The sequence below is a fragment of the Chamaea fasciata genome, unplaced genomic scaffold (genome assembly GCF_029207755.1).
Source record: "Chamaea fasciata isolate MVZ Bird 193981 ecotype frontalis unplaced genomic scaffold, bChaFas1.0.hap1 SCAF_4, whole genome shotgun sequence".
Lineage (NCBI taxonomy): Eukaryota > Metazoa > Chordata > Aves > Passeriformes > Sylviidae > Chamaea > Chamaea fasciata.
In genome coordinates this window covers 58,696,495-58,711,994 of record NW_027094089.1, presented here as the reverse complement: position 1 = coordinate 58,711,994, position 15,500 = coordinate 58,696,495, and the positions used below count along the sequence as shown (strand labels likewise).

The 15,500-nt window shown below is 36.0% G+C and overlaps 1 protein-coding gene across 8 annotated transcripts in view; it reads right to left on the bottom strand.

The window, feature by feature from the left end:
• CDC14B (cell division cycle 14B) overlaps positions 1 to 15,500 on the bottom strand; it is a 58,771-nt gene that overhangs the window by 15,795 nt on the left and 27,476 nt on the right. For 4 of the 8 annotated variants that reach the window (XM_066181687.1, XM_066181680.1, XM_066181685.1 and 1 more), the window contains exons 5-12: positions 15,040 to 15,116; positions 13,474 to 13,540; positions 11,966 to 12,028; positions 11,006 to 11,093; positions 10,442 to 10,672; positions 8,575 to 8,713; positions 8,290 to 8,443; positions 7,427 to 7,527 (exon numbers count right to left, since the gene is read on the bottom strand). In XM_066181687.1, coding sequence (XP_066037784.1) covers positions 7,427 to 7,527; positions 8,290 to 8,443; positions 8,575 to 8,713; positions 10,442 to 10,672; positions 11,006 to 11,093; positions 11,966 to 12,028; positions 13,474 to 13,540; positions 15,040 to 15,116 — 920 coding nt within the window. Of the gene's footprint in view, positions 1 to 4,828; positions 4,975 to 6,771; positions 6,832 to 7,426; positions 7,528 to 8,289; positions 8,444 to 8,574; positions 8,714 to 10,441; positions 10,673 to 11,005; positions 11,094 to 11,965; positions 12,029 to 13,473; positions 13,541 to 15,039; positions 15,117 to 15,500 lie in introns of those variants that run through there. The other 4 variants (XM_066181683.1, XM_066181682.1, XM_066181686.1 and 1 more) reach the window with 3 other exon arrangements.

Here is a 15,500-nt window from a genome sequence, read left to right as displayed (position 1 = left end):
AAAACCACCCTCAGATACCTTCAACCTCATATCATAACTTCTTTAGACAAAACAAATTCTTCTAACATAAATGCTTTCCTTGCATGCCCGAAGTGAAAACATTTAAAATCTGAAAGCTTAAGCTATAGTTTCTACTGTGATTGTAAAACAGTTTTAACAAAGATACTTTTTGTTAAAAATAATTCTTTCAGTGCCACAGTTGTCATACAGAATGAACAAATTTAGTCTACCAAGCCCAAAATTTCAACCAATCACTAAAAATTACAGCAATGGTGAAATAAGGCTTGCATTATGCCTTTCATCTGTGCTGATAGAAACTTCTAGGAATGAACAAAAAGGCACAAAATCTGCTGAACTTTATAACATTTAGTCACTGAAATATAAACATGAACAAATCATGGCACATACTGGTTTACTAGTGCTCATGCAGCCAGAAATAAGGAAAAACCATGTTTTCTCCTAAATACATATATTTGTTGTCTTTCTGCATAAAATGTATGCAATGTAGATACAGAAGAAAGCAAAAGTTATTAGAATGCAATTTTTGTAATCTTTCCCTCATAAACACACATTTTCTCTAGATACTGGAAGTTCAGAAAACTGGTCAATGCACATGGTTTAAACCCATATACTTATCTAACATGAACTGAAATGTGAGTCAGCAGTGTGTCCTTGTGGCCAAAAAGGCCATGGTGTTTGTTCTGGGGACCATCAGGAAGTGCACTGCCTGCAGGTCAAGGGAGGTGATCCTGCCCCTCTACTCAGCCCAGGTAAGGCACATCTGGAGTGCTGTGTCCAGTTCTGGGCTCCTCAGCTCAAGAGAGACATGGAGCTCCTGGAGAGAGTTCAGTGGAAGGATATGAAGATGATGAGGGGACTGGACATCTCTCTTATGAGGAAAGGCTGAGGGAGCTGGGCCTGTTCAACCTCCGGAAGAGACAACAGAGGGGACCTCATCAATGTCTGTCAGTATCTGAAGGGGGAGCCAGGCTCTGCTCAGCGGTGCTGAGCAATAGGACAGGAGGCATTGGGCACAAACTGATACAGAGCAAGTTCCACCTGAATGTGAAGAACTTCTGAACCAAACACCTGAAGTTCTTCACTGTTCAGGCAACCGAGCACTGGAACAGATTGTCCAGAGAGGTTGTGAAGTCTCCTCACTGGAGATTAAAGAACCATTTGGACACAATCCTGTGTCATGTGCTCTGGGATGAGTCTGCCTGAGCAGGAAGTTGGATCAGATGACCCCCTGTGGTCTATTTCAACATTATTCATTCTGTGATTCTGTGAAGCACTATGAATTAAAAAGGTAGCATTTTGCACAAACACTAAAACATTCATATTTTCAACACTTCATAAGGTAGACCTCCCCAGAGAACTTCATCTTATCTGTTCAAAACAAAGAAAGAAAATAAAAGAAGCTCTAAATGGAAAAGTGACTTATAATAAAAATAGCCAAAACAACCATTGTGAAACCAAAACAACCATAAAAATATCCTGTAAGTTTGCTGCATTTGCCAAAGGGAGATAACAAGATGCCTTATAGGACCAGCTCAGAAACAGCTGTGAGCAGGGTTGAATCTTCAACATCATCTGCTCTTCAGTCGATATGTAATTTTTACATCTCAGATATATACAACTTCACTACAGTAAAGAATAATTGAAATCACTGAACAAAACATTTGCTAAATTTTCACACAGACATTTTTAAATCAGACTAGAATTCTAGACTTCCAAGGCTGATAGCACCTAAAGGAAAACAGACAAGGTTCCACTTATACCACTGTCTGACATGTTGTTGCAAATAAACACCCAGAGCTGTCTTTGAGCCTGACAACTGTCAGCTGAGGAGCAGCAACAGTGCTATCACAGCTTTAATTAGAATGCTACTGCATATATGTTAAAGGTGAGAGAAGAAACTGACGTATGGAATTTTGATTTAGCACAATTAGACTAACAGAATCCCTTGACAGCAGATTCAATAGATAGGTTTTATAATGGATGTGAGATGGAGCCATGGCAGAGGAGATCCTGCCAAAATGTCAGCATGAAAAAATATCCCATAATATATTAGAGAAGTGTAAGATCTCAGGACACCTACCTTACTGCTGTAGCTGTTCACCTAAAATAGTACGTCATAAACTTCCAGAAACACCAGCAAACCCATCTGATATACACAAAGGTTTTCTAACTCAAAGGGATATGATAAAAATGAAAAAAAATCCCAACCAACAAAAAAAACCCAATTAAAAAACCCCACAAAAACAAACAAACAACCACAAAAAACCAAACCAAACCAAACAAACCCCAAAACCACAGGCTACAGAATGTTGTAATAGTTACACTTTTAAACATACATTTACACTGTAAGAATTTTTCATCTCCAGTTCTCCTGTAATGGAAACATAACTTGGTAGTTCTGATCCTAAATACACACCACAAATAGCAGACTAGTTTATACACTGCTTTCTTATTCAAGCCAATACCTTGGTCTTTAAACAAATAAAAACCTGTTTAAAAGGAATACGTTTGGGTCAGTAGCAGCAACTTTTAAATAACTTAACTTTTTAAAATAATTTAACTCAGTGCAAGGGTGGAACATAGGCACACCACCAGGACACAGAAACCCAAACTCCACATCCCAAGACAAAATCCAGAAAACTTGAATTGCAAGCAGTGTAATACACATTGGACAGCAATCCATCCACACAAGTATTTTTTTAATAAATGATTGCAATATCCTAAGCAGGGATGAAGAAAAGAGAGGTTATACAGGTGCATGTCTTCTGTCTGCAAAAGGCATTTTAATCTTGCCAACCAGTCTGGGCAACCTGTCTTACAAGGTCTGTCAAGTACAATATTGCTTTCTCCTTCACCATCTCATGGTTTGTAAGAAAACAGACCTGAGACCTCTACTACTCTTCCAAGCCATTGATAGGCAACAAGTGACTGATGACTCTTCAGCACACAAGGCTCCAGTCAACACAACTGCCAGGCTAGCCCAGATTGATCCATGATCCTTACTGATAATTTGATCTCTTAAAACACAAGAGACATTAGCTGCAGAATGGAGAAAAAGTTAGTCAAGCGTTTAAGAAAAGCCTAAGTGTTTTCTCTCCATATACTCAAATCAACATTGTATGATTGCTAGTCCTGAAAATCAAGTAGCAGCACCAGTAATTGGAAATTCACAGCAAATGTGAATAACCAAATTACTTTCATCACATCCACCAACACCAAACTGTCTTTTTTCCTCTAGCAAGGAAAAAGTGTTTTTAGTTTTAGACAGAACACAGACACAGTTAGGAGAAGAAAGGATGATACTTGACTGAAATTGATCTTACAGCACAGTACAGCAAAACACAGCACAGATTGTTTCATCTCTTTAACCTGTGTTTTAAGTTCAGCTTTTTAGTATGTGTTCAGAAATCTGAGATCTGACTTTCAGAGACCACTGAGAAAAGAAATGGTGCCCCATTCAGTGTAAAACTTTGAAAACACGCCTCTCATGTTATTTGAAATAATGTGTCTCAATTATGTTATTTGACAAAGTTAGGGAAAAAATTAAGCAGAAGTGATCTTTATTTCTTCACAATTTTTTTCTCAAAAAGAACAAATTAAGATGACCTCAGTGAAGGCTGACTGAATAACTAATCTGTCCAAAGTCTCCTGGTTCTCATTCTATAGTTATTCAGTCATGTAGGTTAGCAGAAAGAGTTTCATGCTTTTTAAATTGTGCAAACAAAAAGCTGCAACGCCAAAGGTAAGGATGACAGAAAATCTCAACCCTCATGGCTGTCAGGAGAGAATGCCTATTCTTACTTAGTAGAAGATTTGCTTAGATTTTTTAAATCTAAGAGCAGCAGGGTTTCAAGCATTCACCCAAAGGAGCCATTCTAATTTGAGGGTGGTGATGACAGAGAAGCTCCAGGGAGACTCAGATGCAAGCAAGAAGTTCACTTGCATTTCCTGGTAGTTCTGTGTGCTGTTGGAATTTTTGTTTGACCAAAAGATAAAATTTGTCATTTGAAGAAAACATTGCACCTTTTAAGTAGAAGCAAGGCACAGAAATCATTGCCGCTACTCTGATGAAAGTGAAGAGTGATAACTGTGCTCAAGGAACTGAGATGCTACTAATGTTTTCTCAGCTGATGAATTCAAGTAACAGAACAAAGGAATGTAAGTAGTCTCCTAAAGCTCTAGAAAACATAATTGTCAACAAAAGACGATGAAACCAGACTGTCTGGGTAAACAAGTGAGCCTTGACCTAACACTGCAACCTGCCCCATCTTTCATGTCAAAAAGGTAAAAGTAGTCACGATTTATGCCATGACATATAATATTTGATCTCTTTGTAGAAACAAAGACCTACTGACATTTCTGACAAATTCTAATTCTTGGCATTTCATGGGAGTAAAATCATGTGTTGCGAAACTAGCCTACTTTGCAAGTTCATGAACTCTGAAGTAAAACTGAAGCTAACATCTGCATCTGCAATATGCAAAGGATAGGATCATATTTTAAAGCAGTACTTTTTCTTTCTTACAGATAATTTTGCTTACGTACTTTTGCTTATCTGCAGAGAAGATAAGCTTCAAAACTAAAAATTATTCTAATTATAAGAGCTTTTGCCTTTGTATATTGCAAGCCAGCCATAAAAATCACTCAATTATTCCAAATAATATACACAAGAATGTAACAAAGCCAGAGAAGTGAAATTCACTCTTGCAACAAAGCCAGTAAGAAACATGACATGAAAACATGCATTTATGAGACATACTAGACAGACAGTGTGAGCTATTGTAGAGAAATGGAATGGGACACTTACACAGTGGCTCTCTCTCAGGGGGTCCTGATGGTTACTATGTTCTTAAACCATCTAGACAGAATAGCAGGCTGGGCAGAAGGGAGCCACATACAATCCACCAGATGACAATGCTACACAGTGTAGACACCAGCATAGCTAGGAGCCATCTAAAAAGGGATTGGGAGGGGGAGGTAGAGATGAAAAAAATTCAAAAGCAAAAGCTATTGGTGCATTTTAGCTTGTTTCAAGTTCTTCAAAAGGATACTGCTCTATAAGCTTTGCCAGGCATTTCTTACTTTCTATGACTAACAATCCAGCCAGTCACAAATTGCCAGTGTAGTACCCATGCGCTGCTGGAATCAAAGCCAATCTGAAATCCTCACCAAAGTTACCTATTTCAGAGAAAGTCTGTATCACTCTTGGAAGTAAGTGCATGCAGGAGCAATACATCTCTGACCACTTGCTGCCATCTCCTACACAGTTGTATCAGCCTGTATTCACACATCCTACTTCACAATTACATATTCTGGTACTAAAACATTACATCAGAGAAAGGTAAATTTGCAGAAACAAACAACTTATGTAAACAACCAGATGATGGGGTGTATTACCTTTCCATGTAAGAAGCAAAAGCCAGTTCTTAATCCTTTGCCACAAGTGCTGACTACTACTTATTAGAATGTATTTAAAATACCCAGTGATCAACACATGAAGAATTTATACAGCCAATTTCAATAAACACTCTATACAAATCTCTTGTGACTTGAAAGTAAATAATGCCTCTAGTTTTCAAAGACTGTAACTGTCCAAGCTGCTGGTGCTCTTACTTTGCCCCTCCCTCCCCCCTTCTTTTTTCTTCTGAAATAAAACTACTTGGAAGATACAGGAGCTTCTGTTTGTTTGTTTAGATAAAAGTAATCAATTTCACTCCAAGAACAAGTATTTTAACAGGCTAAACTAAAAAGGAAAGAGACAGACACCTCTTGTAGTAGAAAAAACTTCTGACTCATATAAGGCAGCCAAATATTCCTTGCAATAAAACAACAGTAACACAAAGAAATGTATGAATTTACACATTCGTTTTTCACCAAATTATTTCAGTACAAGTTGCAAATCTTAAAAATAACTCAGAGGAACAGAAAGAGGTAAATTGAAACTCCTTGAGTGACAATGCACAATGTAAAAATCAGCTATAAGCTCCTGGTCAATTATTTTAATTCTACATAAGTACAAGCTAATTAGAGCAGACAAGTTGCAGAACGTTTCATGAGCCAAATAATATTTTAATAGTAGATAGGTCTTGTATTAAGAAGACATTAAAACAATGGCTCTGAATAGATTATAACACAGTCTACATTTATTGTATGGAACATACAGTAAGTGTGTGGCAATCAATTACTTGACAACTAAGGCACTTCTGTGCCTTGGAAACTCATCTGCAAGATAGTTGTTTTATGCTGTGCTATTTGAGGTAACTGAGGTGATGTGTTTTGGCATTTTTTAAATGTCACCTGGGCACAGTCTTTGTTCTGAGTATGTTGCTTCTTATATAGCTGTCTGTGTAAACGATAAGCATGAACGGAAGACAGTAATTTAAAACAAAAGCAGAAATCAGACATATCAATGTGTGAAGGTTTCCAAAGATATATTCTTTTACCTTCATCACATTTTTACTAACTACTTTTCACTTTTTCTAAAAGTCTCATGACAGTGGTGATCTTAAAAATGAAGAAAAAGAAAATAAAAATGCCAACAAGGTAGCAGCATCATATTCTACAAAGGAAAACACAACAAAAGTCAAGTTGACTGTGGTCTGTGACTTTGGTGATGAGTTATTTGGAAATGTCTGACAGCCAGGGGTCACCATTCCTTTCCTAGCAATCAAATGAGATCCAGTGAAGTTTTGCAAGTGTTGCATTCTCTTGCAGTTTATTCTAAGGCAGGCAGAAAGATTTTGTACTTACAGTTGCTACAAGCTACATCAGATGCAAACTTTCTTTTACAGGTGGTGTTTCAGGACTTGCCTAAAATAAAGAAACTACCAGTTTCACTGACAGAAATGCACTTTGAGCTTGTCCACTGAAACAGTGGCTATTCTACCTTCCAGGTCCACGAGACATTATCACAAAGCCTGCAGGATTTAGGGAAAGTTCTTTTCCAAGGAAGGGAAAATGAAAGGAAGCTAAAGATCTGTCTTTCAACTCTTCTGAGGTAGCTAACTTTACTTCAAACACCAGCACATAGGTTATTTGAACCAATCAAATAAAACCGCACAGAGTCATAGTCTTTTTAATTTTTACACTACCATAGGAAAGACAAGGGAATGTTTGTGATTAAACTAAAAGTAAAGCATTCAGAAGTGCTATAGGAGCTTGTAAAGTGCAGAATACCAGCATCAAAAACTATGCAGAAAACTAGAAATTCAATCATGCAGCTTTTTAACCAAATTGTCCTGTCCCCTCAGCATTCACCAAGCCATCAGAGAAATGGTGAATCTCATGTTTGTTTTAAGGGAGTGAAAGCAGCACTGATAACAAACATTTGGTGGCAACAGGAAGTATGCATGAATAAGAGGATAAAAGTGTTTCTGGCATTTTGTATATTCAGAAACTGACTTACGCTAGTGGAGATGAAGTTGGAGCTTTTGCTTGCCTTTTGCTTTTCAGAGCACGAAGCTTATCTCCTTGTGTTAAACAGTTTGTTTCATCATCATCACTGTACTGGATAAGTGGAGGGGGGGAAAGGGATAAATCAAGATTAAATATAGACACTTTGATATTTAAGAATTAACCTTATCTTAAAGCTTAAAATCAGAATTATCTCAACAGGATAAAGTCAAAGGAAATTTACTTGCATAAATATAGTTCTGTTCCTTCCAGTTTCCTGTTTGCTGATTTTGAAGCTGTAAACCATTAAGTGGTGTCATGAATTACATGCATCAGAATACTGTCTACTTTTAAAGCATTGGAAGCAATATATTATAAAATCTTTGCTTAGGTACAGTATGATCTTCACTAAATACAGCATTTCTCTCCTTCACTTGCCTTTTTAAAACAGCAGTACTGTGTTTTTCAAAACGCACCATCAAAAGGTATTATAGAAGTTGCAATTACTTAGAAACTAAAATGAGTAAAAAACTTCACCCTTTCATCCCCTCCCTTTAAATACATACAGTGAAGCAAGAGACAATCCAAAATGAAATCAGTGTTTTTGCCTGCAGAATGTGAGTACTTTTTTCTATTATTGACCTAATTACAAAAGACTAAAGCATGATGATGCTCCTACTTCACCTGTGTTCTAAACTCCATTTTTCATAATCGCTGTGCCTAATTTTCCCCCCCCATATCATTTTATACAAAAAGGGTGAAAAGAAAAAAAAAATTGATTAACAAAGTTTTAGTGTACCCACAGGTTTTTTTTCAAAGCCTGAGAGATTCTCAACAGTTCCAACTTTTACAAGAGCACAATATTTGGATGGTTACCAGTTCAATGTCCTTTTGGATGGTTCTCCTGTTTCTTGTGTTATTAATTGAAATATCATCTACTCCTGACAGAATTCTTGTTACAGCAATTTTATGGTTTCGTTTCAACTTTGCACGGAAAATATCCCCTTCTGTCCAAAGTTCTGCCTGTTTGCTATCATAACATGGAAAAAAAGGCCCAAAACACAACAAATTAACACTGAAGATTGTTAAGTGTACAATAGAAGAAGAAGAAAAATACATCTAGATTTATTTTTGGCAATAATTTACACTCGATCTACTTACTCCACCAGGAAATGCTGTTGTAGTCCAATCACAGAACCAGGTCTATTTATTCTGATCCAGGCAATAGTTTCAGCAGCTGTCATCCGATAATGCTTCATGATGTAACAGGCAATAAGTGTGCCAGTTCGTCCAAGACCAGCTGCGCAGGATAAAAGAATGACTTCTTTTATACATCCATCTTCATCTGGAATCTGCTGTAACTACAGACACTGTTACTTGGACAAGTAGTTACCCGCCTAATTTATCAAAACAACTTCTAATTATCAAATGCGCTAAGGGAAACTTACTCTTTGATCTTTTTCTTCATATACAAGGTTACTAAGACACTGCTTCTGTTTTTTGAGTGAGATAACCTTCCAAAGCCAGCAACTTTACAAATATCTGTAAGTTTAGCTACCTTTACTTACCTATCTATCTATGAATATGTACGAAGGTATGAGAATGTTTTTAAGCATGGAATTTTTTTTTTTCCAGAATTCTACCAGCACCTTCTTGCAAATCTAATCATACATTGCACTGAAATCAGATGTTCTTCCAGCCCCACCTCTAATCAATCTCTTTAATTCCCAAGAAAAAGACAAATTTTGCAATAAGCAAGTCTGGCCACTAGTACACAGGCAAGAAGTACTCCAGAGTGAGAAATCTGATTTAAAATGGCCCTCAAAACAGTTCTATTTGCCATGGTAAACATGAGAAGCAGAAGAGGACACCTCCAGCTAAGTGGTATCTCTCCTCAATCACTTGCTGTACACTCAAATCACATACCACCTTCTCTCATTTAACAATTCACTGATCAACACCAGTGTAAAATCTTCTGCATAACCCAACAGCCAAGACAACCACACAGCACCTTCCATGACTTGCTCAGTTTTAGGAACAGGCTACAGCATTCTACATTTCCTCAAGAATAAGCTCAGGCTAGACACCATTAGTATGACATCTACCAAAGAACACCTTAACTTGAGTGAAAACAAAGCACTTGTATCACTGATACTCAATATTCTGGCATAACCAATTAAGTGATATGCCTGAATTTATCACCCCAGTGAAGAATAAGAGTATGCACTTGTTTTCCCAGAGTCAAGATGCTGGTTTCAACAATTCTTTCACTTTCCAGTTTAATTCTGTTAAATGCAGCAAATGGATGGCAGATACAGGAACAAAAATGCAGTCTTTGCAGGTCCAAAGCAAACAGGTTAAGAAAAGGTCCTTCTCCTTCAATCACAGCACTATCAGGTACCCTAGTGATGCAAAGTTGTGGAGAAGAAATGTCTGATAGACTATTAAAGATGGTGTGGGAAGGGAAACATACTGCCTCTAGAGCCAAAAAAACCTGAGTAACTATACTAACTGCATTGGCCAGGCTCTTAAAATCTTTGCAGTCTGACTTCAGAGGAATGGATATTCAGAGCATGCCTAAACTAACACAAAGAGTTTATTCGGGATGAAGATTTTGGTGGTTGTAGAAGAATATTCATATTTTTGAGGAATCTCCCCAAAATTCTGCACTGCTTCCAAAAGTTCAAGACTTGATATATTGAAACATGTATTTTCAGGGAGAACCTGACAGGACTTCAAATGCCTGCCCAAAGTATCCTTTGAAAGTACTAACACTTTCTAGCAGAAAGAGCTGTTAGTGTTGGAATTCTCACTTTCCCCAATCTCTGTTTGGGAATGGCTGGGAAGATTTTTCTTGAACTTAACAAAATTAGAAGATGAAGTACTGAACAAAACCACAGAAATAATTTGAATGGAAAAGTTGCAGTTTGGCAGAGATGTTAATAACTAGATATAGTAGAATTACACTGCAAATTACCTCAGGAATTATAAACATCACTTGTAATTTAAACTGGTTTTTACATCATACCTTTGCAATGAACGGCTATTGCACCTTCAGCATTTTCACAAATATTTAGAAATGTTTTAACTATAGTATCACTAGGTGTGCTTCCATCAGCAAAGAAGAGATCAAAATGCTCAAATCCAGCATCTGTAAATCGTTTGGCATCATACAGTTTTTTGTTGAGGCGTATTATAGTGGTGACTTTATGTTGTTTGAAGTATGGGAAATAAGCCTCTGGAGCATGGTGGGGATAGCCTATTTGAGAACAGAAGATAAAAAAAAAGAGAGTAAGGCTTAAACTGAAGAAATAAAAAAAAAAAGACTAGAAAACAAGATACGAAAACACTTTCAAAATAGAGACACAACATAAAGAAACAGACTAACTGACAATGAAATTTTAGTTCAATCACCTAGGTCAGATACAATTAAACCAAGCATTAAAATTTTACTACCAGAGTTCTTATAAAAGGAAAAGAGCCAAGGGAAAAACACACTGTTTGAGGAACAATTTTTAAAGCTTGTTCTTACTGATAACAATCAACTAAGAAAGCAGTGGGCTTGTGCTCCCCACCTCCTTTTTAAGCATACCATTTTCAATTTTACTTCTTGAATGAGGTCCACTGAAGGCAATGAATTTGTTTGGTATTATCCAGTTAAAATCTCCATTTTCTGCTCTCTGTCAAGAGAAAATGCTTGGTTTATCATTATCCCTGTATTTTCAGGCTTTTCCTTATTGTTTCAAAATACATGCTAAATAGAATTGATGTACTATTTTTGTCAAAGGAAGTTGTGTTAGTTGCCTACTTTCTTTTTCATCATGAGGATGACAGACGCTCTCAACCTCACGACTCTCCCCTGTGCTCCTGTCTTTCTAAATCAGTTTTAGAACAACGCAACTGATGCTCTTCAGATGAAGAGCAACTTGCAATTTTTTATTTTTTACAGGATTTTAAATTGGTCTTACCAACTGGTCTGTTTGCAAATTGAATAATAATTTTATAAGCTCTAGGAGCATTTAATTTTCTCTTTACAGAAATCTGGCAGCTTTGCATTTCTGAGACTGCATACAGTCAAGAGTAGCAGTCCTTCACTGTCACAACAATTTCCTATATCTCAAAGTGAATTTTATGCACTTGAAAGTTTCCCAGCCCTGTTTCCTTCTTTACCTCAAAGAGTGTTACTACATTTTTGCTGTGTGTTCTCAAATGCATACTTTGATTGTTCTCTAGCATTCAGTTAGACTTGGACTTGTATGCCCTTTAGTTTTGCATCAAGACTGCTCAAGAATATCTGGGGTTTTAATAATAATGGAGACTCCCATTTATTTCCATTTTGGTGTCTGCTTTCCCCCATATTTAAGCATAATTATGCTTAAATCTGTATTTTAGTATTCTCTCTCTGACCATGAACCTTTATTTAACTATCATAACTTAAAGAGACAAAACAGAAATGGAACTTAATACCACAGAAAGAATAGCAAAAATGATAAATATTTGTTTTAGCATTAGAAACAGCAAATAAATCAAAAGATTGATACTGAACACTTACTTCATAATGCTCATATTCATTTACATCAAATGTACTAAAATCCAGGAAACCATACTGCAAAGCCTAAAATTCAGAACACAGCTCTTAACAAAGATGCCTCTTCAATGAGGACAGTTCATCACTCTTCCTGGTTACATAGTCCCTTAATATACACTCTCCTCTTTCTTCACATAATTTAAGAAATACAGATAAACTCAGTCTTGTTTCAAAACATGCTTGTAAATTTCAATATAAGTGAAGTTAGATGAGTAAATCGACATTTTTTGTTTTCGTGGAATCACTACAAAAATCCCAGATTACTGAAGCATTTGGTCTTTTCATTATTGCTAGGTGCACAAAATAAGAAGAAAAATAACCAGCAAAAAATATCTATTGAAGTTATGAGTAGATTCTAAAGACCGGATTCAAGAAATGGAATTTTTTTTTGTGCACAAATGCTATTTGCTTATATCTTCACTGATTTGAAATTGTTTGCAGTCACAAAGCCCTATGTAGATACTACTGTGAGTCCATGATGTCCAATAATTAGCCACAACCATAACACTTAACACTGTACAAAAAATGTAATCATTTGGGTAACTAATAGTTTATCCACTTGTTAAAACAGGAAGCACAAACACAGATAAATCCCGTATCTCCAGATATTAAAAATACTACATTCTAGTTTTCTAATTTTCTCTTTTCCTCCCTAATCTTTTGTAGCTTTCCTTGCTGTTCACCAGCAAGAATAGCAATACTTGTCTTGGCATACAAGTTCAAAATTTCAAAATACCAAAATACCTAAAACACCAAAATACCCAATTTCAAAATATCCAAAAAAGCTGAAAAATCACCAACCTTCAAGAAGCTGACTTAACCAGTAAAAACATTAGAATTTGGTAGAGATAGCCATAATACAAAAGACAACAGTACAGTGGAGAGCTGCAGAATTCCCAATTTCACTACTCATACAGACTAAAAAGAATGTGTTTTGATTCCCCTACCCTTCAATGCTGCATTACTTCACCACTATATTGCTATAAAAACTAGATCTTATAATTTTATAGTTAAAAAAGAAGCACCTACCTCATAACATTTGTTCTATTTCTATTAAAGCAAAACTTGAAATCATTAGCATGTGCTGCAAATGCCTGAAGAGTATAGCAAACCCATTCAAAACCATTTTCAAAGGCTATGTTCAGCCTAATACGTAACACCAGGGGGCATATAATAAACCTAGCACACAGCTTTTAGGATTAGAGGTGAATTACTGTCCTGAGAGATTATGCAAGTAAAACTTAAAATTCCCTCTCTAGTGTCTTCACTTGTTGATTATATAAGGTATTGATTGACTTCTATGAATGCTGTATCTACTTTTGTGATAATGCATAATGTATAGTAAACTAGGCAACAATCAGCACATCTGCTACTTCATAGCTCTAATTGGATCCTAGTTTTCTAAGCCTTCTTCTTCTGATAAGCAATATATAGCTAATTTTTTGAAATGTGAAAAATACTAGTTTACCAACCTTGTTTATTGCATGAAAACAGTCCAGTAAGGTCAGATGAAAACTGCAAGTACCAAAGGAAGCATCCCTATAAGACACAATGACCAAAACATAATTATTGCACTTTAATCCAAGTGAAAGTAATTGAAGATACTTCTCTAAAACACTTTCTAAAAAATACTTCAAGATTATGATTATTAAATGAAATAATTATGTCAAATGATTGCTTCATTTCCCATACCTTGAATCTTACAGGAATAACAAAACATAAACCAAATTCTGTTGGCATATACAACAATAAGATTACTCCAGCCACAGTTTTTGCAAAGCTGAAATGTTCAATTTTTGACATGGATTGTTAGGATAAACATTTTAGTAAATATAATAAAATATTTTCCTTAAGATGCATAAATAGTTCATGCTTTAACAAGAGGAGAAATTGGCCTCATAAAAACCGCTTCTTTGAATTAGAAGTTTTTTAATTCTGTTGATCCAGGAATTGCATATTCTTAGTCTGTGACCATTATCAAATTTCATAAGCACCACAGAATAAGAATTCTACAGGAATACTATAGTGAAGTAAATAAATAAATTAAATTGAATCTATACCAGATAATATTATGCCTTGGCAGAACACCTTGAGACCATATAACCCTTATCAGCTACTGTTTCTAATAAGTAAAAAACATATGTTCGAATTTCAATGGAGCAGAAGAAGAACTTTTGAAGAACCTGGATGGCTGTCTCTGTGATTTTTTTCTATCCTTTCCTTCCTTATGAATCAGTGTGTAAAGAGGCAGAAATTAGGAGGAGACAGAAATAATAGAATCTTATTCAAGTAAAAGAAAGGACACATAAATGTGATATCATAGTATCACGTCTCTTAGACCACCTGATGAGAAAGAACAAATGGTAAAGCCTTCTAAAGACAGATAGAGGCAGTCTCACACTTTCAGGCCATGGTCCTCACAGGGTACTGCAACCACTCTGATATGTGTTGGAGGGAAAGTACAGTAGGGGACAGGCAATGCAGAAGGTTCCTGGAACGCACTGATGACAACTTCCCACTTGTCAAATACGTGCAGCAATCTGTAAATACTGTCTTGTGCATAAAGAATGCTATTAAGTACTGCAAGCTCTCTGTGGCGAATGACAGATATTTTGATATGTTTAACTATCAGCTACTGGCACAAAATCAGACTGTCAAGGGAGAAGCAATGTAGATCAAAAAGCTCTGCAGAGTGGATACAAATGGTGGGGCTCCTTTACCTTTTGCTGGTACACTTCACTACCAGCTGGTAACACCTCTGATTCACTGAGCACCTAAAGTTCAGACAATGAGCGTGTCCCACGTAAAAACTTCAACACACACAGACAAAAACCTGTCAAAACCCAATCAAACAACAATCCAACCAACCAACAACAACGCACAAAATAACAAACAAAAAACCCTCAAACAAACAAACACCCCAAAACAAAATAAAACAAAACCCCAGCAAACCAACACAGCAAAAATTAATACAGAAAAATGTTACATTATTCTTCAAAATATCAAGGTACAGAAAGTTCTATCAACTACTTATTTACCTGAAAGGAAGATATGAAACACTTCCTGATAGCATAAGCCTGTACACATCTTCTGGGGATTCTCTCAGGTATATTATCTATTTTTGGAAAAAGACAAAAAAAGGAAAAAGATTATTTTAAGACAGGCTTCAATAATTTCAAGTCATATCTTTACTACAGAAGGCATAATCAATTATCACAGACTGCAAAAGTGCTGGAAAAGAGTGGCATCAAGAACAAATGTTTCTAAGTGTGCAACAATAAAACTAACATAAACAATAAAAAATTCTGGTAAATATAAAGAAATATATATTATAAAACAAACTTTATAGATTTGTGCAGGAGTTGTTCAACTATACAGTGAAAAGGCTCCTGTTCATCTGGATTCTTACATTTCTACTACAACTCTGCTTGAGCAGTTCGTAGATTTTTTTTTTTTAAATTAAACTTTTAAGATGTGAATTAAAACACAAAAACCTGCA